This window comes from Cyprinodon variegatus, unplaced genomic scaffold, assembly GCF_000732505.1.
Source record: "Cyprinodon variegatus isolate N-32 unplaced genomic scaffold, C_variegatus-1.0 Scaffold355, whole genome shotgun sequence".
Taxonomy (NCBI): Eukaryota; Metazoa; Chordata; class Actinopteri; order Cyprinodontiformes; family Cyprinodontidae; genus Cyprinodon; species Cyprinodon variegatus.
The window spans coordinates 145,526-168,693 of record NW_015150808.1 but is presented as its reverse complement, the minus strand read 5'-3'; the positions used below and the strand labels follow the sequence as shown (position 1 = coordinate 168,693).

The window sequence follows — 23,168 nt, the reverse complement described above, 5'->3', positions numbered from 1 at the left end:
CAACCTGTCCAGGACGTAACCCCGCCTCTAGCCCAACATAGGCACCAGCACTGGGTAAGAGTTTCAGAAAATGGATGGATTGATGGATGGATGGAAAACGTACAGGAAAAGTTTTAAGCTGTTATGCAGAGTTGATCAAAATAAACCAAAACAAGCAAATAACAGTATTAACAGATCCAAATGTTAATACTGATACTAGGCAAGGCCAAGCAAGTTTACCTATATAACATGTTTTAGTAGCAAGATGATTCAAAGTTTAGTTCATGAACAAAAAAAAAGGGCATTGAAGTGGTATAGAGGTAACAGTCGAAACGAAAGAAACGATTAAAATAAGATGATTATATAAAATGAAACTAAAAGGATATCTAATTATATAAAGATTGCTCAGTCAAGGGCCACTTGAAACAAATATGCTTTAATCTTGATTTAAAGCAACTAAGTGTTGCAGCACTCTTAGTGTGTTCTGGGAGTTTATTCCTGATTAGTGGAGCATAGGGACTACAATAAAAGCTGCTTCGCCATATTATGTTCTGGGTATGTAGAGTATATTTGAGTCAGAAGACCTGTCAGCTCTGGGTTGTTGATCCAATGACAACAAGTATGTAATGGATTTCGGTGTTAAGCCACTGAGTTATTTATAGACTAACAAAAATATTTAAAGTCTGTTCTCTGAGATACAAAGAGCCAGTGTAACGACTTTAGAACTAGAATGATGTGCCCCACTTTCTTTTTTTAGTGAAGACCCATGCAGCAGCATTCTGGATCAGCTGCAGCTGCTGTCTGATTGACTTTTGAGGCAGACCTGTCAAGACACCGTTGGAGTAATCAATTCTACTAAAATAAACACACTGAATAGTTTTTCAAGCACTGAGACATTAATCCAGGAGATGTTCTTTAGGTGATAGAAAGACAAATTTGTTACCATCTCTATATGCCTCTGAAGGTTCAGGTTTGAGTCCATCACTACACCCAGAAACTAAGCTGACTGGTAGTTTCTAGCTTCATTTCCTGACCTTGTGTGCCAACTTTTAAAGGAAAAAAGGAAAAAGAAAGGGTTATTTTATGACAATTACCTGTGTCTCAGCATTCTTTAACATTGTGTTCCTTGTCATGCTATCAACATGCAACGAAGCCTTCACAATCACCTCCACATGATGTAACTTGGAGTAGTCCTGTTTAAAGGGGAGGGGGAGACATCATTTTAGGCTGTTATAGGTGAACTTATAAGAATTAGGAAAAATCTTTACCTCAATCATTATTATTTCTATTAAGATTTTATCAAAATATTTCCTTCACATTCACTAAAAAGTGTATTGGGTTCCCATACATGCAGTGATAACACATGACTTAAATAGAATATGGTGATGAAATGCATAAAATAAAACAATCTTGCATACAGTCACATTATCTTATGTCAACGTGTGTATTACATCAATCTAGATTTCTTTACTTTTGCAAGTCTGCAAAAGTATATTAAAATAATAATAAGCTTTGTAATATAAAGCTTAATAATTTTTCAGTTTCATTAATGTGGCTTCTAGTCTTAAACCCATATGCAGCAGTTGTATTAACAATGTCTATCTGGATTACCTCTATAAAGGTACTATTCCATAGTCGGGAGGTCAGAGTGATTACTGCGTTACTGTCTAGGCCCCCTAGGGGGCACTTTATTGTCACACATGTTGCTTTATTGTCACATGACTGCAAACACACAAAAGAGACACAATTAGAGTTTTCACTTTAACTGGAGGGACATGAAAAAAAGTGAAGATGAAAGAAAAGTTGTGTTGAGTTACCAAAGTTTCAAATTCCTTTTTATCCACAAAGCGTGAAAAAGTGTAATCGATCCCTCCCTTGGTGTTTCCTACTGTTCTCCTTATTCTAGTGTTAACTGGATCCTTAAAGCAGACCAAACCATTAATCAGTTATAGCACACTCTAACATCTGCACCTGTCAAAAAGAAATAAAATGCTTTGCAAAATTAGTCATACACCCCACACTTTTTCCCATTTGGTACATTACATAAAAAAATATAGGTGTATGTATTTTTTGTGATAGAGAAACAAAAAGCAGTACATAATGATACATCAGATAAGTATTTTAAAATAAAAATTCAATTTATACATAGCATGCATTTGTATTAAGCAATCAATACTAATGCTCCTGATTAAAAGCTGATCCAATCATTTTTTTCCAAAAGTTGTCCACTTATTAAATAGAGTATACCATCTTAGAATCTATAAATATAGTTTTTTCTAAGTGCAGCTTTAAGTCATGTAGAGGGAACAAATCAGACATAGGCTCGATGAAGTCTAAAAGAAAGCAATCCTTTAAGAAATATGCACTGGGGTGTTGTGTCAATATCTTAGCAAAACTTGAATTGATCACATCATGTCTCAGCAACATCTGATTGCAAAATGTAAGCAGATATCATATTAAAAAATGTTGAACTCTCTGGGTACATCATTTTTTCTCTGCTACTGTACTATGGTTGGAAAGCCCAGCAGAAATACACTGGAGTCTGGAATATGATCCTGAGGCGATGCCTCAGGGAAAACATAATGTAGCTCTACATTCTTGATATTCTGACTGGGTTCTTTTTAGATTTAAGCTGCTTTCCAAAAATCTCACAGTCTATCATAAAAATGGAAGCTATGGTTTAAATTTCATCATTCTCTCTTTCCTCTTCACCCCTGCTTTCCATAAATTGTGTCTTCTTCTCAAAACATATGGGATTTGGGAATTTGGTTAAGGTATTATTTGAGCTTTTGAGTTGTGAATTACCCACTCCTAGTTGTAAAAAAAAAAGTTGCATATAATGATAATACAGATATCCACGTGTTAGAATAGTCCAGTTAAAAATAAAGACAAAAATTCCCCTGAGATTATAGCAATGGTTCAATATTTACAGGGTTAAGTCTATGCCATTTTTCAAGAAGGAGCTTTGAAGATGTGTATCCCTTAAAATGCCATAAACCTGTAGCTATATTTGCAACAAAATGTGGTTCTACAAATTTTTTTAAATCCAGTTGACTTGCAGGCTACTCAGATATTCATCTAGGAAACAAAATATTATTTTCATTTTTACTTTACTATTATGCACTGTTTTGGTTTATCATCAAAAATCTCTGCAAAACACTGAAAGTTGTTCCTCTAATATCACAAAACTTCAAAAAATGAGGTGTATGAATAGTTTGCAGGTTATGGTCAATTTGTGAGCATAATTATTCACCAAGTTTAGAATGTTCTCCTCATGTGGCGTGCAGTCTATTTCCTCCACCCCTGTAGCTGTAATCTTCATCAGGTAGAGTACCCACTTTCCATCCTTTGTAGACTTTGGCCATTCTATTTGGAGGGTGGCAGTTCCTAGGTCTGTCAGTCTCTTTCCCAAGTTAATTACCTTTAAATCAGTAGATTAACATGTTTCTTTTGAAGGCAGTAAAAAAGAAAATTCTGAAGATATTTAATATAAAGATACAATAAATAAAGATCATGTAAAAGACAGACATGCAGGCTTCCCAAACTCACCCTGAACTGGTGTGTGATGGCGCTGCCAATGTCACTTTCAGTCCTCATAGCCATCTCACCTTTGACAGTCCCAGTAAAGTAAAGCTGAGATGGTTGGACTTGTCTGGTGGGAAGGTCAAGCACAATCAGTTGCCTGGATAATACATCTGCGAGTTTTTTTGCACTCATTCGATATCCTTACCCCATTAAAGAAAGCTGCAACACTATGAACACCTTTGCCTTTGCTTTCACAGGCAATAGATTCAGCTGTTTACTCGTCCTGTGAAATTTAAATGTTAGACAACTTTCAGTTTTTATAGCCAATGGATAATTAGCAATGCCAGTCTCAGGAAGGACTGAAGATTGGGAATTAGCAAAAGGGCATAAACTGATGAATCAGAAAACTAGTCAGAGCCATTGCACAGAATAAGATATTTACGTTTGTAGCTTAAGTTCAATCTCCAGTTCAGTGGTGCTAATAGGGATTCCCGCTGTACCCAGAATAAGGTAGAAGGTCGTCTGTATCAAGCAAACAAAATTTTGTATTTCAATTTTTAACAATTTAAAATAAGTAAAAAAGTATATTAAAAAAAGTCTTCTCACCCTTGAGTTGCGTTTGAATGGATTCCCAAGCTCACAATCAGCCATAGATCCATTCTGATTTGCAATGCAGGTTACTTGAAGCTCCTGCAATTGACAAAGGAAATCACACTAAAGAACCATACATTTTGAGCCTAGTGTTGCATGATCATGTTGGGGAATATACAACCCACCTCTGGTGAGACGCGGTAAGCAGAATAGGTCAAAGAACTGGGGAAGTTGGCAATTACAGAAGCTTCATATGCATCATCTCCATTTAGATTGGTCACGGTCACCTCCAAGGCAATGTCTTTTTGGTTGCTAAGTGAGATCACCGGCACGCCATTCTCCCTTTAGAAACATAATTCATGGTGAGCACGCAATGTATTCTAACTCATTTATTTTAATGTGAAAGGGAATGTACTTTTTATCACTAGCAACAGGGGTGTTACTAGAAATATAAGCAAAATGAGAAGAATAAGGGTAAAAATATTTTCTTACATCTCCAAAGGCGCAAATGTATCTTCATCAATTGTTCTGTAGCCATAGCGATATTTTACAAGCAGGTTGCTTTGACACACATCATCACTTCCGCATCCCTCCTTAAGAAATTGCACCTGCAAACAAGAGACAAGGGCGGGGTCAAATTGTGGAATGTGAAACATTACTGCAACTTTTTTCTAAATTCATTTTACAAGAAGTTATCTGTGAACATACCTCTTTTCTAGTTGGCTTTGCATCATCGGCATCAAGGACAGGTGAAAGCTGAGAAGTTTGGCTCTGTCTACGCCTACGATTAGCATCTTGAATAGTCACAGAAACATCAACAGGGATCGCCCGCAGTTTGTCTTTAATGTTTTCCTGCAGGAAAAGAAATATTACATTTGGTGTTTTTCAACTTATGATTTATTAACAAAACAACTCTGAAAGTGCAACTACCTGTAAAGCAATCTCACGTGTAATACACTGTTCCTTTCCTTTTGTGTCCATGGTAATAGTCCCTTTGGATTCATAGTTATTATTGGAGTCAGAAGGTTCTGTGAAAATTGCTCTTCGAACAAGGCTGTTTTTCCTGTGGTCAGCATCCAAATCAAGAGAGTAGGCTACCGCTTTAGAGGAGAGACGATACATAGCGTAAGTTACAGCAGAGAGTTACTAAAAGGTTGAACAAAGTTTCTGTTGCTTGTAAAAAAGCACACATAATAGCGTAATAAAATCTTTCTTAAAAATGTAGCAACATTTCTCAACTTACTTAGCTTTGGAGCATAGTTGCTTGGTTTAGCAGAGTAGCTGAAACACGTCTTAACTTTCAAGCTGTGGATACAAAGCAGTTTAAGCACAACCAGAATCAGCAAATGTCTACAGTAACAAGCATCCAGAATAAAAATTATGATGGATAAAAACATATATATTAATAACATATAACAATCATCTAACTTAAACATCCATAACTATCAAATATTGACCTTAAGGTTCTAACAGTAAGAACATCAGCTAAAATCATATTTTATTCTTTTAAAAAACGCATTTCCCATCTAAGTATTTTTGTCTAAGTTGCCTGTACATGATATATATTTAGACATATCTTTTCTCCAAGCTCTTCTTCTAAGAGATACCTAAAGTATTCTCATACCAAAAACAATATACCCTAATATAACCATAAATTAACAAACTACATGAAGATTCAGAACCCTGATTTATGTCGGCAAACTTCACATACATAACAACCCGAATGATTCATCTATTTCGGATGTGATAATTCATTAACTGGCTGTTATTAGCCGTTATCATTCACATAGAATAGCTTCAGGCTGCTCCTCCTCTACCTTCTAGTCGGTTTCTTATGGCTGATAATATGCAGCTTATTGTTGATAATAGCTGCTGCGGCAACGACTAAAGCCTCAAGTTTTACTTACTATTTACAGACTTCAAACTCTTTATCTACTTTATTTGCAGCCTACCTTTTTTTTTAACTGCCTATTAAAGCTTTACTTTGATTGAATTCCACATGTTTCAGTCAGAGCATTTAAAGAGGTGTTCTAAAGCGTTTTTTTTTTGGGAGGGGTTGTTCGATATGAGCAACTTTTTTTTAAAATAGATGACCTACTAAAATTATGTTCAGGTTAAACAGTAAATAGATAAAAAAAAAATTAGATTAAAGAATTTGGTGATAACCTACTGAGTCTGCTAGTAGCAAGGGGCACAATCTGTAGCCATTCTATGGAACTGATAACTACTAATATCAGCCATTTAATGGGATTATAACCTCTAAAGTAGCTGAATACAAGGAACTCAAGACTTATATTTAGGGAAGCTAATAAATAATAAAAATAATAATAACAAAAATTAATTCAAGGTTCCCAAACAATACATCCACTCTATAACCATAGTTTGAAGTCATCAATATCATAAACAAGACAGGTGATATGTGAAAACTGTGACAAAACCCCGGAGATAGCTACAGTATAGTTTCAAATATATATAATAAAACACCACCATTACCAGGATAGTCCTCTGGAATCTCTTTAGCTAACTTCAGGTGGCATCCCTGGTTTGAGAATACTTTTAGCTTGTTCTAGACACGTCATCAGGGAAGCTAGAGAGATTTGGACATGAGTTTTTCTGAAGTATGGAATATCCCACTCAGGAACTTCATTTCGAGCAGTGTTTTTTCAAGCCTAAACACAGGCAATGAGTCCAGGTTCTCAGATTCACATTTCATTTTACATCCAACCTGACCCTGAATAATCTCACAGGGTCGGATGTCTCTGGTGTTTGGGGGTCCATGTTTGGCCCCAAAGCAATTTAAGTTTATATTGCACTTTTCAGAAGTAAGACAATTCATGAAAAAGGAATAAAGAAAAAGAAAAGTAGCCTGCATAGCAGTTGGATAAAGGCAATCAAATAATAAAGTAATTAATGTAAGAAAATGAATGGAAAGTTGAATATAAAACTAATATTTTTTATATAGCAAAGTGAATGACCTCTCTAAAAAATGTGTTTTTAGTCTGAATTTTCTTCTGGTTTGTCTACCCTGTTCAAAGTGACATCCCTTTATTTAGGCTGAGGGGAAGGGATTCCACTGTAAAAATAATGTGTTTCCCTAGGCAAAATATAAAGACACACATATTTACGGCCTTACAGCAGGAAAGTGACCTGAAGGATGTGAGGTAGAGCATTCCTAGATGTGTCAGAACAAGCTAAATGTTAAGGTTCTAAGCCACTAATTAATTTGTTTTGAGTTAAAAAGAACATTTAATTCTCAAAATACCCTGTTATTTGACAGTAAAAACACAAATTACTTTACTGTTCACTATTGCAAATGGGTGTTAGCCACTAACAATATTTAAGATTGCAACTGCCTCAGAGCTTCTATCAGTACCTATCAAAATGGCTATTTCAGATCCTGGTTCCTTTCCATGATTCTGCAGCTGACATAAACATCTGTATTGCTCTCTAAATAAAATAGACTGAAGTGAATGTACGTAAAATTGATTACTTTGTACTTAGGTTCAAACTAAAGTTTTGGTTTTAATAAATAGGAACCACTTTTCAACATACCAGAAAGTGTTGCCACAGTTCTTCTGTTTGAGGTTGATTTTGCTTGGTGAAAAAGTGATTTTCTTCTGGATGTTGATAACTGGTCTAGCTCTGTGAAAAAAAAATAGTTTAGTGAGCATTTCTCAAATGATAGGCAGAAAAAAATTTTGATTAATTCAATATCTTTCTCACTTATAGATAAAGACAGAGTCTGAGAGGGATCCAACAGCCATGTCTGGATAGGAATTCTTGTCCAGGTCAACGTTGCCTGCTAAAGAATATCCAAACAGGCTCACTCCGGAAGACTTGCTAGACAAGACCTAAAGAAAAGCTTTGTCAAGATTTGGGTAACCTATATAAAAAAAAAAACAACGCATCTCCATTTGTACAGAGGAACTGTTCATACTAAAGTGCAGGCATAGGAAGACAAATGTTGGAGAAGGGTATCAAGGTTAGATCTTCCAAACAATTAAATTAAATTCTGTTATGATTGAAATCAGGAAATTGAAATTTATCCTTAATTTCATAGAAGTCTAATAAAGGTTTAAAAGAATCGTCACCTTTGTGTTGACAATTTGAATGTGTTAGGAATGTTTTTTTGTCATTGATGTTTGTATTACGTAGTTTTCCTACCCATGGTTCAACATTCTAAAGTATAGAGGCTAATTGGCAGACAGAGATTATCATTCTTAACAGAGAAAGCTCTGGGATTGTCCCTGTTATGGAAGTACATACAGTAATGTTCATATATGGCTGAAGCCAGTGATGTCTCAACATTTACAAACAACATGTGTATGATGTGATGATGTGTCAATAAAAGGCTTTCTTTATGCATGCAACTTGAGCAATTTTGGTGAGAGAAAGATTAAATTCTGCTAAACCTGCCATCCTGTTTTAAAGTCAAATAATATACTAACATCATCTGGAATTGTTTAATATTTTTTTTATTTAAAGTGTTTGTTCTCAGTTATCTTTTCAAGATAGAAAGCTTGAGGTTATAAGCACAATAGCATTTCTTTACAAATGATCTTCATCATCAAAAAAAAAAAAATGGAAAGAAACATTGTCTCTACTAATGTACCGTAAAGGCATCTTTTATAACAAATACGAAAGAGCCCTATAATGGATCCTTGAGGAGGCACACACTGTGGAAATCATCTAAATCTAGGTAAGTCGTTTTTTTTCTTAAAATAAAGCATATGTTTTTGCGATTGAGGCGGTAAAAGAGACATTTTGCCAATGGAACAAGACAATTTACACATAAAATAAGAAAACACAACTGCATTGTCTTATTTCAAGTGCATGTTATCTAATCTTATTTCAAGAGTAAAAATACTCATTCCATTGGAAGACTGTCTCATTTACCTACTGAAATTAAAGGTAAAAACACTTTATTTAATAAATTTTTACTTATTTCTAGGTCATTTTCCCAGTGCAAGTAAAAGCTACTGATACTGAAAAATATGTTAATATGTAGACTGAGAAGCTTAAATAAAACTTAAACTTTTGTATTGGAACTCCATCAATGCCACACAATCAGGGGCTATAATATAATACATAATTTGGATCTTACGAAGGCAGACTGACCACAGCACCTAAAACCTTCTTCCTTCACTAATATAATCCTGGCCCGTAACTGTACTATCAACATGATGTAAAAAGTCTTTCTTTCTGTTGAGCAGACAGCGTATGTTGCAAGACTTGGTAACTTCCCGATACAACAAAGCAAAATGCTGACACAGGTCAGAAATTAGAAAGATGTGAAAGGTATTAGACCAGTTTACATACTTGTGATGCTTTTTCTGAGATTTGTCCAGTGGCTGATCCATGGTAGATGTAAACTTTGCCTTCACCATTGCCTTCATAAGGAGCTCCTACTGCAAAATCTGACAGCAAGACATATTGCCTTAAACATATTTCAACATACAGGCTTGAAATGTAATCAAAAATAGCAAATATAGCTACACATATACATTTACATATGTAAATAAGGCCTCCCTACCAGGGAATCCATCCTGATTAAGATCTCCCAAGTTTTCCACAGCTAGGCCAAACATAGAATCTTTAGGTCCATCTATTCTGATTGGTTTGACTTTGTTCCACTTTCCAGCCTTGTTGATGTAAATGTAGACAGCTCCTCCAATTTCTGAATCCTTCTCAAAGTATTGAGGAGCTCCTACTACTATGTCCTCCCATCTAAAAAAGAAGGAGAATACAGTACAGCTAATACCAAGACTAGTGCAGCAGTTATCAGTGTAAAGGTTGCTCTCCACTCTTACCCATCTCGATTAAGATCCAGCACAGTGACATCATATCCAAAAGATGAAGCCAGGCCCTCCCCTTTAAGGGTGAATTCCTCAAGCAGTACCCTGCTGAATTCCTCGCCTTTCTTTAGCAGAACCACTGCCCCACTGTAGTAAGCTCTGGGAGCCCCTGCCACCACCGTTAGCTGGCCCTTCTTAGTCAAATATTTCCCAGAGTCCAGAGAGAAACCTAAAACAAAAGGACCATTAAATAATTCACTTAAAAGGAGATTAAGTAGGTAACAAAGATGTTTGGTGTTTATTTCAGGTAGTTTCCAAAAATATTCATTCTAAAACCCCTGAACATATCACATTTTGCCACATAATCTGTCCTAATAAAAAATATATGCAATGGAAATAGAGCAGAAATCTACTGTGAAATGCATGGATAGATGTTTAATTAATTTTTTTTCACTATCACCTGGACAACATATGACTGCAACTGCTTGTGACAGTACCTACCAATTTCCCTTTTTCACCATTACAAGATGTCAATCCAATCATCTTGGGTTTTTTTTTACTGACTAAAGCTAAATCTAACATGCTCATAGAAGTCTACCTAACTGGCCAATCATAGTGTCAATATGCAGTGGAATGCCACAGACCTGAAATATGATAACTAATCGCATAATGCATCCAAGCTTATTATCCAGGTTGGTTTTTTTTCCAGCAGTCAGATAAAGGTCTGTCGACTTCAGTACTTAATTGTTATATTCAGTTCTGAACTTTGACCTGGAAATTCTAACATGCTATAATTCTTTGATCCAAACTAGTCAGCTGTTTTATTATTAGGGTACTTGTCATGCTTGAAGGGGATTTCTGCTCATCTGTAATTGGATTTCTCCCAACGTGCCGCCGTATTAAGCTCTATCCATCTTCCCATCATGCTAGCATCCCTACTTCCTGAAGCCTTATTGTGTTATGTTAGGGGAAGTGTGAAATGTAGTCTTTAAAACTAGGGATGAGAGTATTTATGGAATTATGGCATCACTAGTGCCATTCTTTGCTGAAGTCCAGATTTTTTTTGGAGTTCAACACCTTGTAGTTTCCTTTTCAACTTGTTTTCCCACCTAAGCTGTGTATCTCTACCGGCCCTATAGGGTAACAAAGGTCTCTTTACTATTTCCATGGTTACTGCTTGCTTTCTTTGACCCATCATCATATCATTTTCAAGCTTTCACAATGCTGTTTGTTGACTAATGTTCTATTAAAAATGTAACTGCATTTATAATGACATTGATTCAAAACAAATTAGCTGACTACCAAAGGAAGTGGGTTGCACTAGGGTTTATTCAGTGGTATCAAAGTAAAGGGGCTAAATACAACTACACACCACACCTTTGGGATTTTCTTTGTAATGAAATGTAAAAACTATTATGTACTACCTTATTATAAAACCTTTACAAAACACATTCAAGTTTCTTTTGTAACATAGAAGCGCATATTTTACCCATGTAACTGTTGGCAGGAGAAGGGACCAGGTCAGGATCCATCTCAGTCTCATCTCCCACCTCAAATGGTCCATCATCATAGATGCCCATATCTATAAAGGTGTCGTTTCTTTGTTCCAAACGCACCATGCCTTAAAAAGGGAGCAGATGAGAGGAGAAAACCAGAGGAATTTGGATCAAGAAAGCACATCAAACTCAGAACAGAATTTTTTTTTTTATGTAGCATAATGTTAAACACATGACAGAGTCTGTGAATCAGTAGCAAATGTTTTGGTTTGTTTTAATAAATCAAAGGCCAATAAAACGGATAGCATGCACATGCAACTTTGAATGTGAGCCTGCTGCAACATCACATCCAATATACACAGTGAACTACCTTTCCAGTTGTAAGCTCCTGGAGCCCCAAAGATGAAGTAGTGGAAGTCCTTGTCAAATGTAGCAGAGAGGCCCTGCTGACAGGAACCAAACCTTTCATGGCCTCTGTTTCGGTTGGCACAGAAATGCCAGCTTCCGCCGTCTTCACTTGAAGCAGGATCGATAGTTAGGTCCTGGCTCAATATATAGCATCGACCGATAATGTCACGGGATTCAAGAGGGGAGTTTGGATTTGTCTGCCGCATGTAGCGATGGGCACAGGTCTGCCAGGAAAAGGAAGTGATACAGGTAATGAAAGACAGATTTGAATTGTTTAAGAAACATATTCCAGAAGTTAAGAACTCTTACTAAAACTTTGCCTCCCGGTCCCTGGCTGCTGATGGTCACCCCCATCCACTGATTTTCCTTGTTTTCCCTTCTTGAATCCTCTTTAAAGAGACAGAAATAGAGAAAAAGCAAAGTTTTCAACAACAAAAAAAACAAGAAAAGGCTCTTGATGAAAGTATGTGTTAGAATGAGCTCAGAAATTTGACTGCTCTTGCACACATACACACATATATTATCCTTCTGACCAAGACTGTTGAAAAAGCCATCTGTCATTGGATTAGACTGTCCTGGAATAATCACATAAGGCTGTTCATGATGATTAAGCCCCTGTGACAATATAACAAAGTTTATCCAAAGATGGTGATTTTTTTTAGCTTTTAAGAAAACAGTAGGTTTTTAAATAAGAAAAAAGTAAATCACAATTAATTTTAGTCAATGCACACCCCTGCTTTATTTATTCATAATTCATGTTTCATACATCTACATCTAAGTGCCAGGAGTCATCACAACAGACCAACTTGTAATGTCTGTCAAGTTTATATCAATTTTTTTATTTTCTTTAAAACTACACCCCTATCATCTTTATTTTGCTGATTAAGCTCACTTCTTTATCTTTTGATTTTTTTTCTCTATGTTTCAGGTGATGTTCATATCTCCCCTTAATATGCAAATTACCAGGTTTAAACTAGAGACATTACTCTGAACCACCTGCAGCACAAAGCTACTCACCAGCTCAGCAATGCTGATCACTTCACCCCTGCTTACAAAACTGCCTCTCTGTCTAATGCGAGCATGGCATGTGTTAATGTCTCATGTGTTGACCTGCCTGAAAATGCTCAGGGTGATTTGATGACTGCATCAGAAGGGTGCGGTGTTCATGATTTCACGATATGTCCAAATAACTGTGTTTTAAAACAGTTTCCACAGCCATCACACTCACTAAAACTCAGTGTATCTGCCTGCTTTCAGTGTCATTTTGAAGTTGTTTAGCACAAAAGTTTGTGGTGAAATGCATTTGACAGAGCCCTGGGGGAGGGAGCCCAGATGTCTGTCAAAGGCCCGATACACTGATAAAAAAAACAATCATAGCAGTCTGAATTTCATCGTGGAGGGGATACATTTCAACACAGAGTTCCGCTGCAATAGCACATCGGAAAGAACTTCATCAATAGTTAGTTTTATGCTTGTTTCATGTATTTATTTTTTTTTTTTTTATGAATAAAATACATTAGGGTGATTACATAAGGGGCTAAACTCAAAATAATCATTGTATTTTCAATGAAAGGCTCAATATTGTGATATTAAAAACAAATATATTTTGATGACAAAAAAAATAAAAATTCTAAAAACAATTTATTCCTGCTAATATTTAAGATACATGTTATGATCAATTGTTTGTCTCTATCAACCCCACCATGTGTGTAAGGATACATCTTACCATCATTATCAAAGACAACTCTTGTGCATGCATCAGAGGTGGAGCTCACTTCACAATGGTAGATTCCTCCTGTTACGTTAGATTTTTGACCATGCAACGCTTTGGCTCGTGGTGCTCCAACCAGTAACCTGCAATTTAACCGCATAGACAATTCATTTATCAGGGTGCAGCAGAATTTTCCCCACTTGCATGTGTTAAACAATAGTCAGGAGTGGATCACTACGGTTTCAAATTCAACCCAAATCAAAAGCCTTTTTCAGTCCTATCCTCTGGATGCCTGAAACCTGGTTTCTACTGAAACAGCAGACAGTTATCCGGATTATTTGTAAAAAAAAAAAAAAAAAAAACATTTGATATGGTTTGTTCATGTAATGTCAGCAAAGCTCATGATATAAGCAAGCTTACATTTGCAGAAAAGTCAAATATTGTTTTTTGTTTCCAAAGTACTTTACTAATCCTAAAGGGAAATTAAATGAGTAGTTCCTTATCAGTATCTTTTCAACAAGTTGTTGTAAATGGCTTCTGAATGTTATTATTATTATTATAGTTTTATTATTATATTGTAAGTTCTGCCCCTTCGACACTTAATGTGGCATTAAAATCCCTCTTACACTTGCCCCTGATTTACATGATATTCAAGCCAAAAACAAAAAAAAAATCTGTTCAAAATTAAATCTAAGTGAACACAGACATCTTTATTATTAGCCTAGCTTTAGCTTTCCAGACAAGTTAAAAACTAATAGTTGAAATAGAAAACTTACCCAAAACCTTATTCCACGTTTATACGTTTTTTTTAAGTTTCACTCTCTTTTTTTTAATATAAAATTCAATATTTAGTGTAGAAATCATTAGGATGATAGAAGCTTTCATTTTTGCATGTTATTTCGTAAACATCAGCTTTTTGACACTACATCTGTGATTGCATTAAATATTATATTGCTAATTCAATACATAAATTACATTAAATATTCAGTTTTAGCAGTGAACAGCTCAAAATAACAGGCTTTATTTTTTATGAAATGTACCCTTTTAACAAGACTTGTTCAAAAAGGAAAAGTAATCCAAAGTGTACTGTCAATTTTATGGGGTTTGAAAACATTATGAACTTAAGTTATTTTTATAACTTTAAATAGCTCATTCTTATATTGTTTGTAAAATCTTATTCTTAGTGTATGTACATAAAATGTATACATGCAGCTGAAACTATTAATAAGCTGCACTTATTTCATAAATCTATATTGTGGATTTCTTATGCTTGGGCAAATACCACTGGGGTATTGTTTTTCTCACTTGGTTTAATCTTTACCTTAGCTCATCTGTTACTGACAGGAAATGGGAGGAAAAAAAATCTTCAGATGAAATTGTGGAACTGTTTCAAGCGTGAAAAAAAATTTTTTAGATGCATAGAAGAAATTTACTGAGCGAAACTACAACTAACTAATTCACTCTACAGTTGGAAGATCTGAAACAATTTACTTAACCTTAAGTAGCAGAATAAATTATTATAAATGATCCAAAACTGAATACTCAAAAGGTATGAGAGGAGTTTTGAGAAGGTTTGCTATTTTAACTGCATGCTGTCAATGCACCTTTAATGCATTTTAAGACATGACTTTTACAAGACTGGAGCGATAAGCAGCTGCATGTAGGAACAGAATTGTTGCAAAACAGACAAGTGTACAATCCCATCCCATCCCAATCCCATTCCTAACCACAAGATTGGTTTGGCCCTGGTTTCCGAACCACACAACTATAATTTGTGTCCTCATCCACCCATCATGCATCCAATCGCAGTTTTTTGAATCTACAAGGGACTGTGTTACATTTGAAATTTGATATCAAAGGAGGCTAGAGACATTCTACAATGGAATAAACAATCAGGGATTAAACTGGACAATACCATGAATTGCTCATTCTACTAATGGAAACTTTGGACGGTGAGGTCACGTACAAAGAAAGGAAGTATCTATGGTTGTTGTGTCAGGGGGGAACAAAACACTTATGGCTTATAAGTACAAACTCATTTCTACTAATTGAATATACTCAACTGATTATACCCAGGTGCACCTATCTCTATGAAGCAGTTTTTTTGAGTTTGCTATTCTGTGGCATTATTATGTTAAGAAAGTAAAAAAATATATCAAATTATTTTAGAGAAGTAAGTTTATATTTATTATGAATGAATTATACATTTTAAAACTGTACGAAATATATAATTCTGCAGTGAAAACATATACACAGTGGGAAAATATGCAAGACAGTTTCTAATCCTCCAAAGTACAAATTCACCCTAATCATGCTGTGAAATTTCATGACCCACAGGTCTAATGGTCATACTTCAATATTTGCTTATGTTACCAATAATAAAGAAATAGAGAAGATATATTGCTTGCATGTGGATCAATCATAGGACACCTTGTGCTGTTTTCTTTAGAGAGATTGTAAGCCATAAGCCTAGTGCCATGAGTTTCAGCACAAATTGATAAATTCATCTCAGCTTTATAGACTGGTAGCGGAGAGTTGAAAAGTGATGCTCTTTCAGCAGTTGTGTTCGATTTCAGTGTCTGTGTCCTCCAAGGACCCATTCTACCGGGACCGGGTTCTTGGAGGGCAGTGTAAATAAGTTGGCCAGAAGAGTTTAGCTGTGGATTCAAACAGATCCAGCCTTCTCTGGCCACCACCCCCTCTCACTTAGCATATGCTCTGTCGCCTAGCAACCGTGACAGCTGACACATAAAACAGGCAAAGAATGGATGTCGAACTTCTTACTACGGTTCTGTATGCTAATTACATTGTTGAGGAATTTCAGCAAAAGTAACTTAGTCATGAATATCATATCTATAGTCCCCACACTGCAGTTATATTGGAATCTGTGCCTAAATATTAGACAAACCCCTTTGCACAGGGACTGATAGAACCTTTTAATAAATTACATATTACCAGCCACATATCTTACTTAATAATAATTGAAAACAAACATTTTCATAAATTTAAGTTGAAACTATTCACATACTTGTATTATATTAAGCTGCTCTTATAATATTCACCCCTCTTCTGCTTAATTTACCTTTTTCTCTGAGCATGGAGCAACCACCTTGCTTGGACTCGCAATGATTCACAGGATATCCAAGGCTACGTAGGATATAGCGGACCCTTCCTTTGAACGGGCAAAAAGAAGGATGCAATTTGTCTGCCGCATAATGAGGAATCTTGCAATCCTAACAGACCACGGCGCAGCGCTGATGTAATCAGCCGACTAATCTGGCCTTCGGAAGACGCAGTCGCCAAATTCAAACACACCATCTATCGGTGGTTGTCAATCTTGGTCCTCAAGTACCACTGTCCTACACGTTTTAGACATCTCCTTGGTGCAACACACCTGAATGGGAGGATTAACAGGCTTCTGCAGGACTTGATTGCTGCTGAAGAGCTTATGTAATTATTGTAAGCAGGTGTTCAGCAATAGAGAGACATTTAAAACATGCAGAGCAGTGAAACTTGAGGATCAGGATTGAGAAGTCTCCATCAATCGAATCAAAATCCCTTTCATATAACAATTAAGGACCAAAACTGGGTTATTAACATGATTACTCCAAACATAGCTGGAACTCGACAACAGAATGGCACCAAAATAAAGAAACAGAAAAATAAAGCACTGCAAATTCTCAATCAAAGTCCAGACTTTAACCAGATTGAAATGATCTCCCAGAGCTGGGGTTTTAAGAGAGTTGTGGAAAGACAAATGCCCACAAGCCACAATAGACTGAAACAATGCTGGGGCAAAAATGCCCACAGCAATGTGTGAAAGTTATTAAGTCATACAAACAATGTGCACTGCTAAAGGTGGGGAGAACTTAGTTTTCCCTATGATGGGATAGAAACAGTTTTTTTTTCCATGCCTGGAATCCGAGTCATTATGTTTGGGGTCTTTGTTACGTCAAAACGAATTAACAGACTTTTAAAACTGTCCATCCTTTAACTGCAATATTGAGTGGATTATAACCAGCTACATTCTTAGTTATTGCATAAAGATGTAATTATTTTCATTTGATACTGTATGATTTAGAACGACAACTCAAGGAAACTGAAAGCTGACATTTACATGCACATTGCAACTTTATAGATATGAGGTTTTGAAGAGCTGACACGATGTCATAAAACTGACCCACTGCTCCAATGACAGCCGCTAAGTTTGTTCTCTAATCATGCACCACCAGCAGAGGAAGGGCTTTAACCACAGTCTGTGGTTAACAGTCCTGACAACAGACACGCACAGAAACACACAACCACAACCTAACTATCAACTTTATTAGATACCCTCCTTAACCCCCAAAGAGATTCAGCATCTCATAGCAGAAAGCTAATGCATTAGACATGGATGTGGTTAAGGGCAATTTCAATTTCTAAAGTTCAAAGCAATGATTAGAACGAGAGAGAATGAAAATAAAATGACTGTAAACAGGGCATGTTTACCACTAACAGACAACCCTCCCACCAATGTTGTATTTACCAGTGAGTCTAGATTTTGAGTTCTGACATTCCGATGCTAGGACCAGCGTTTAGTGTAAACAACATGAGAGCAGGGATTTTGTCTTGTATCAACAGTTCAGATAATTAAGTGGGGTAAAAACTTAGCTGATGAGCATCACAAAAAGAATGTTTCTTTCAGAAGGACAGATAGCTTTTCATTTTTTTGCACCTACACTGTGAAACAAGTATACCACCAGATGCTCAGCGGATGTTTCTTATAAAAATAAAAGATCCATGTGCTTAAAGCAGCATTTCTTTCTTTCACACTTTTACTCCTTTGTAACAGATTATCCATTGCCTTTTATTGTTATACTTAATGTTTTTAATGTTATAGTTTTTATCTTACATTGTTTTTGGACTTTTATTTATTTTTCTATTAAACCTCGTCATTGGTTTTATTCTTTTTGTGCAGCATTTGATCACTGACACAGATCTTTTGTTGCTAACATTCCGTTATAAAAATAGTATAACCATCTTCTAATGTCTACATCCAGCAGGATAATAACATAAAGCTCATATCATCACAAATAGGTTCCTTGAACTTAAGAGTGAGTTAAATACACTGTAACGACCTCCACAGTCACTAGATCTTAATTCAATAGAGTGGCACTGCTTAAAAGGGAGTTTTGCATTCTGGATGTGGGTTAGAAAAATCTAAATTTACTATTTCCTGCAATGATCAAAAAATCAAGACCAAAACCTTGGAGAAATGCTTTTGAAAACTTAAATCTAGAGAAATATCAAGAGTTCAAAAGGTAGAAGAGGTCCAACCCCTAATTAAAAATGTGTGTCTGATAAAGTAGACAGTGCAGGTTTCCAAAGATGGCACAGAGACTCCCAGTGTCTGCTGGGAAACATTCTGAAGAGAAAGTTGTGCTGTTCAAATAACAGATGACGTTCTGTCTTGAACAGAGCGTGTTGCTAAGAATCTTGTGGTTCTCTATCAACTGCCAAATGGATTGCAGATCCGCAGGTCTATGACAGGAGTTACCCAACGTTTGCCTCTATCCACCCCTCCGTAGTGAGCCTGCTGAATTTGACGGGTTGAATAATAGCTGGGTTTGGTGCCCAGATGTAAAACAGATTTACAGTCCTTTCAACATTCCTGAAGCTGTTACCTTTAGCTTCTTCCCCTTTGATGTTTGATAACCTCAAATAACCTAAGGGGACCACAACGGGGGCTAAATCTGACTCTCATGCTTCTTTATCAAATACACAAAGCACATGCTCCCACATACAACACTAACCTCTGCACAAAATTACACAGTGCCTCCCAGTCACCCTAATTGGCTGTGTTGCTTTCTCCTCTCTCTAACCGCATATGTGTGCGTTTGCCTTCATTCTTTAATTATCAAACACATAAGTGCATATGCATATCCTGTAGGATATGTATATGCACAAATACATTTGCACCCATATGAGTTCTACCATATCCTGAAGGTACATATAACACTCCCTATTTGGAAATAAAAGACTGTGCAGCACGGCATGAATGACTAGCAATGAAAGGGTTGAGTCAGTGTGCACACCCAGTTGTAAAACACTGCAACACTTAAGTATACATGTTGCAAAAGACCTCCAAGAACACTTTTATTTAAAGATTAATCACAATTTCACTACCTGTCTCATTTTTTTTTTTTTTTTTTTTTTGCATTTCGTATTGGATGCCAGAGGGAGTTCAGCAAAGGATGTAATGGTGTTATATATTATGTACAACAAGGAAGAGACATGGTGCTCATAGTTGCAGGATCCATTTGCATCATTAAAGCATGGTAAACAAGCGAACACACGCCGACATCCACAAGCAAAACACAGGGATTCACAAAATGACATTTATCAAAGCTTACAGCTTTATGGCAGTAGAATGATCACCATGGTCTAAGACCATTTTTTCCCAGACTAATAAATACCATCATATCTAAACATCTGAGATACTAGAACCAGCTGACATTTATCCAGCTGATCCATCTGTGCTCAGCAGTTGAGTTTTTAACTTTACAATCTCAACAACGGGGGGCTCTGTGGTGACTTTGGTCTTGTGCTGGTGACCACGTGTCTTTCATTTAAATGCATCTTGGAAAAAGGAATAAAAGCAGCAGTGTGTGTAGCTGCAGTAAAGGAGTGTTAGAAATCATACATCTGATGTGATAAATTTGGAGTCTTAGACAGATCAAAGTCTTAACAGGTCTGGGGGATAGTTGCAAAAATCTGCCCTGATGTTCAGGTAGGGATGGTTTTTGGTATGGGCAATATGGCTCTAAAACAAAGGAGGGTTTTTTTCCTTTTCTTTGGTCAGATGTCTTTTTTTATATTTCATATTTGCATAATGTCCTATGTTTAGAAATGTGGTAAGAAAACATGACTGAGCCCTTTGATTGCCAGAGATTCCAATCGAATGTTAGGCATCTGATGCAAACCCCACTTTAACGGGCAATTATATTGTTTTTAATGATTTTAGACTGCTGTTGATTATCTTTAAAATACAAAAAACTTATAGCTTTCGAACACTGAAGAGGATTAATCTATTATCTAAAGATATTCCTTTAAATAAAGTCTGTGTCTCACGAAAATGTTCTTTTTCCTTTTGGGAATGTATTTCAGTGTAAGCTAGATATCATAAATGTTTGTTTTTTTAACGTCGCCTTTTAAACTGACTTTTATCTTGTACAATTCTGCTGAACATTTCAGATTTTTCCTTAGATTAAATATGATATATAAATCAGATAACTGCAAGTGTGTAAACTCTTCAACAAATGGTTAGATAAAGGTAGTTTTGATCTAACTATTGTGTCCAGTATTTATGGGTAAAAGTCTGCATGATGTCACATCTTTATGCAGCACTACTTGCTCACTCTACCAAACCTATTAATTTTAAAATACCTATTTCTTGTCCTTTCTTTTGTTGATTTTGGTGTATGTTTAGACTTACTGCGATGCTAAAGGGCAAGTCTATTTCTTCTTCCAGATTTCTAGTACATAGCTAAAGGCTTTAAGATTAAAAAACATTGTGTTTGTAATGGCTTATCCTTCACATCACAAAACCCAGTTCCACATAAAGAAAAGTAACTGCAACTGCTGCTACCATTTTTAACTGTGTGTATATAAATATAGTGTGCATTCGGCTTCACAATTTGAGCTCAAACTTGGAGATGATGCCACACATGAGGTAACTGAATTGTATATAGGAAAACAGTAGCTTCTAGCTACTAAAACCAATATAAACTGATAGCATATGTATCTCCCTTTCATGCATTAAGACAAAAAATTAGCATTTTAACAAATATGCATTTTCATGACACCATGTGAAGGTAACAAGACCCAAAAACATTGGAAGTGCTAATAAACTGTCCGTACTCCGCCTTAAGAGGGTGACCTTATCATTTTTCCAACTGGGAACCAAGAATATTTGTCTGTTCCTAGCCATTACTTTTGTATGATGATTAATTAGGTTTTTATAACCTTCCAGTAAACTATGGCTTTAGCTTAAAAATGCAAAAAACCAACATCAAGAAAAGTATAACTGACAGCTTTTATCTCAAGAAGACTGAAAAATGGTTAAGCAAATATTTGTTTAAGGATGCAACCAAAGTTAATGCAACTTTTTTTTACACTTTTCCTCAAACATCTCGGTTTGTTTAAACCTGACTTGCACGGGTTATTTGTCTCATTAAAGGTAGGAATTGTTTTTAAGGAATTTTGTTAAATTTTGTGCTTAAGTCACAAAAACCTGGCATTTTACCAGGGGTTTCCAAACTAGTGAGAGCAGAAAACCATGGGAAATAGAAATCTGTTGCTTTTGTCAGTATTTTTCAGACCCTGCATATAAAAACATGAATTAGATTTTTTTTTTACAGCTATACCCTGATTATTAAGGTTAAAAAAAAAAAGTTCTGTTGTATTAAGAACAAACTGTCTGTCCTGATTTCTAGAAAAATGCAGCGTCTCTTTGATAGCAGGTGGAATTTCTGATGAATAAATACCTCCTTAAATACCATTTCATCCAAAGAGATAATATGTCTAGTTTCTAGATAAACTGGTCTAACCTGAGAAAACATCAGAAGGAATAAGTCTGCTTCTTTGCGCACGCGTATTGGACATTTTTGGAGCAAGTCCAGTAAAACTGCTAATGAGTAACCTGGGTGTAAATATTAACAGGTCCAAACCTGGAGTCTAACTCACGACAGGTGCAAAAGTATATACGGCAGGTAGGCTATTTCATTAACGATGGGTTTTTATTGCTTTAAAGAAATTCAGGCGAGGAGAGCAAAAACATGCGACATACCTGAGCTCATATTACTGTGTATAACACTTTTTTTAATGTCCAAATAGCTGACAGCCTCGTTATTAAAAGACACTAATTGGTGCTGCAGCACTTTAAGAAACTAAAATGAGCGTCTCTTAGTCCAATCCGCAGTAACGTCTTAATTGCATGGATACTGGAGTTGTTATAAAAAGATGAAGGCGCAGTTTAAATGTGAGCGTCGCCTCAGGCAGTGTTTCCCTTCAAGCCCAAACTTAGTTTCCTTACATTCTCTTATCCTCCGGGTGAAGCTGCCGGTGCATGGCGAGAGAGAAGCCGAACAGGCTGCCTGGGTCCCCGTGTCGCTTCAGGACATTCTCTGTGTCCAAGTTAAACGCAGACAGAAGCCCCCCGCATGCTAATAAGAAAGCGGGCAGCAACAGTCCGTGTTTGGTGCAGCCCTCCATGGTGTCAAAGTTCCTTGGAGTGTAGAAAGGTGAGTGCAGAAGGTGCAGAGCGCGACAGAGAGGGACTTTGAGGGCAGAGTGTTGTCCACAGGCAGCCCCTCCTACTGGGGTTTGGTCTGCCACACTCACCAACCCACCACACCTCTAAACAACAACACAACAAATACATCATTTGGAAGAGGAATAGGGTTTTCGGTTTGTTTTTGTTTTTTTACAAACCTACAATGAAACAAATATATATAATTCAATTTAGTTTATTTATATAGTGCCAATTCACAACACATGTCATCCCAATGCACTTTATAGAGACAATTTTACCAGATCATACAGTCAAGTTGATTCAAAGTTTTATATCTAAGGAAAATCAGTTGATTGCATCGACTCACTGACTGGAAGGCTTTCCCTCACACC

General features: G+C 36.2%; 1 protein-coding gene across 2 annotated transcripts in view; it reads right to left on the bottom strand.

Annotated features, from left to right (window-relative positions):
* The window catches only part of itga6 (integrin subunit alpha 6), a 25,705-nt gene extending 2,887 nt beyond the window's left edge, over window positions 1–22,818 (bottom strand). For both annotated transcript variants that reach the window (XM_015386077.1, XM_015386078.1), the window contains exons 1-23: window positions 22,579–22,818; window positions 13,521–13,648; window positions 12,104–12,183; window positions 11,757–12,018; window positions 11,380–11,511; window positions 9,906–10,119; window positions 9,629–9,822; window positions 9,415–9,512; window positions 7,819–7,946; window positions 7,648–7,737; window positions 5,339–5,400; window positions 5,026–5,195; window positions 4,804–4,947; window positions 4,588–4,703; window positions 4,281–4,437; window positions 4,111–4,194; window positions 3,947–4,026; window positions 3,710–3,787; window positions 3,529–3,631; window positions 3,233–3,400; window positions 1,797–1,898; window positions 1,591–1,701; window positions 1,074–1,172 (exon numbers count right to left, since the gene is read on the bottom strand). In XM_015386077.1, coding sequence (XP_015241563.1) covers window positions 1,074–1,172; window positions 1,591–1,701; window positions 1,797–1,898; window positions 3,233–3,400; window positions 3,529–3,631; window positions 3,710–3,787; window positions 3,947–4,026; window positions 4,111–4,194; window positions 4,281–4,437; window positions 4,588–4,703; window positions 4,804–4,947; window positions 5,026–5,195; window positions 5,339–5,400; window positions 7,648–7,737; window positions 7,819–7,946; window positions 9,415–9,512; window positions 9,629–9,822; window positions 9,906–10,119; window positions 11,380–11,511; window positions 11,757–12,018; window positions 12,104–12,183; window positions 13,521–13,648; window positions 22,579–22,757 — 2,979 coding nt within the window. In that variant the 5' untranslated portion in view covers window positions 22,758–22,818. The remainder of the gene's footprint in view (window positions 1–1,073; window positions 1,173–1,590; window positions 1,702–1,796; window positions 1,899–3,232; window positions 3,401–3,528; window positions 3,632–3,709; window positions 3,788–3,946; window positions 4,027–4,110; window positions 4,195–4,280; window positions 4,438–4,587; window positions 4,704–4,803; window positions 4,948–5,025; window positions 5,196–5,338; window positions 5,401–7,647; window positions 7,738–7,818; window positions 7,947–9,414; window positions 9,513–9,628; window positions 9,823–9,905; window positions 10,120–11,379; window positions 11,512–11,756; window positions 12,019–12,103; window positions 12,184–13,520; window positions 13,649–22,578) is intronic.
* Between the last annotated feature and the right edge of the window lie 350 nt (window positions 22,819–23,168).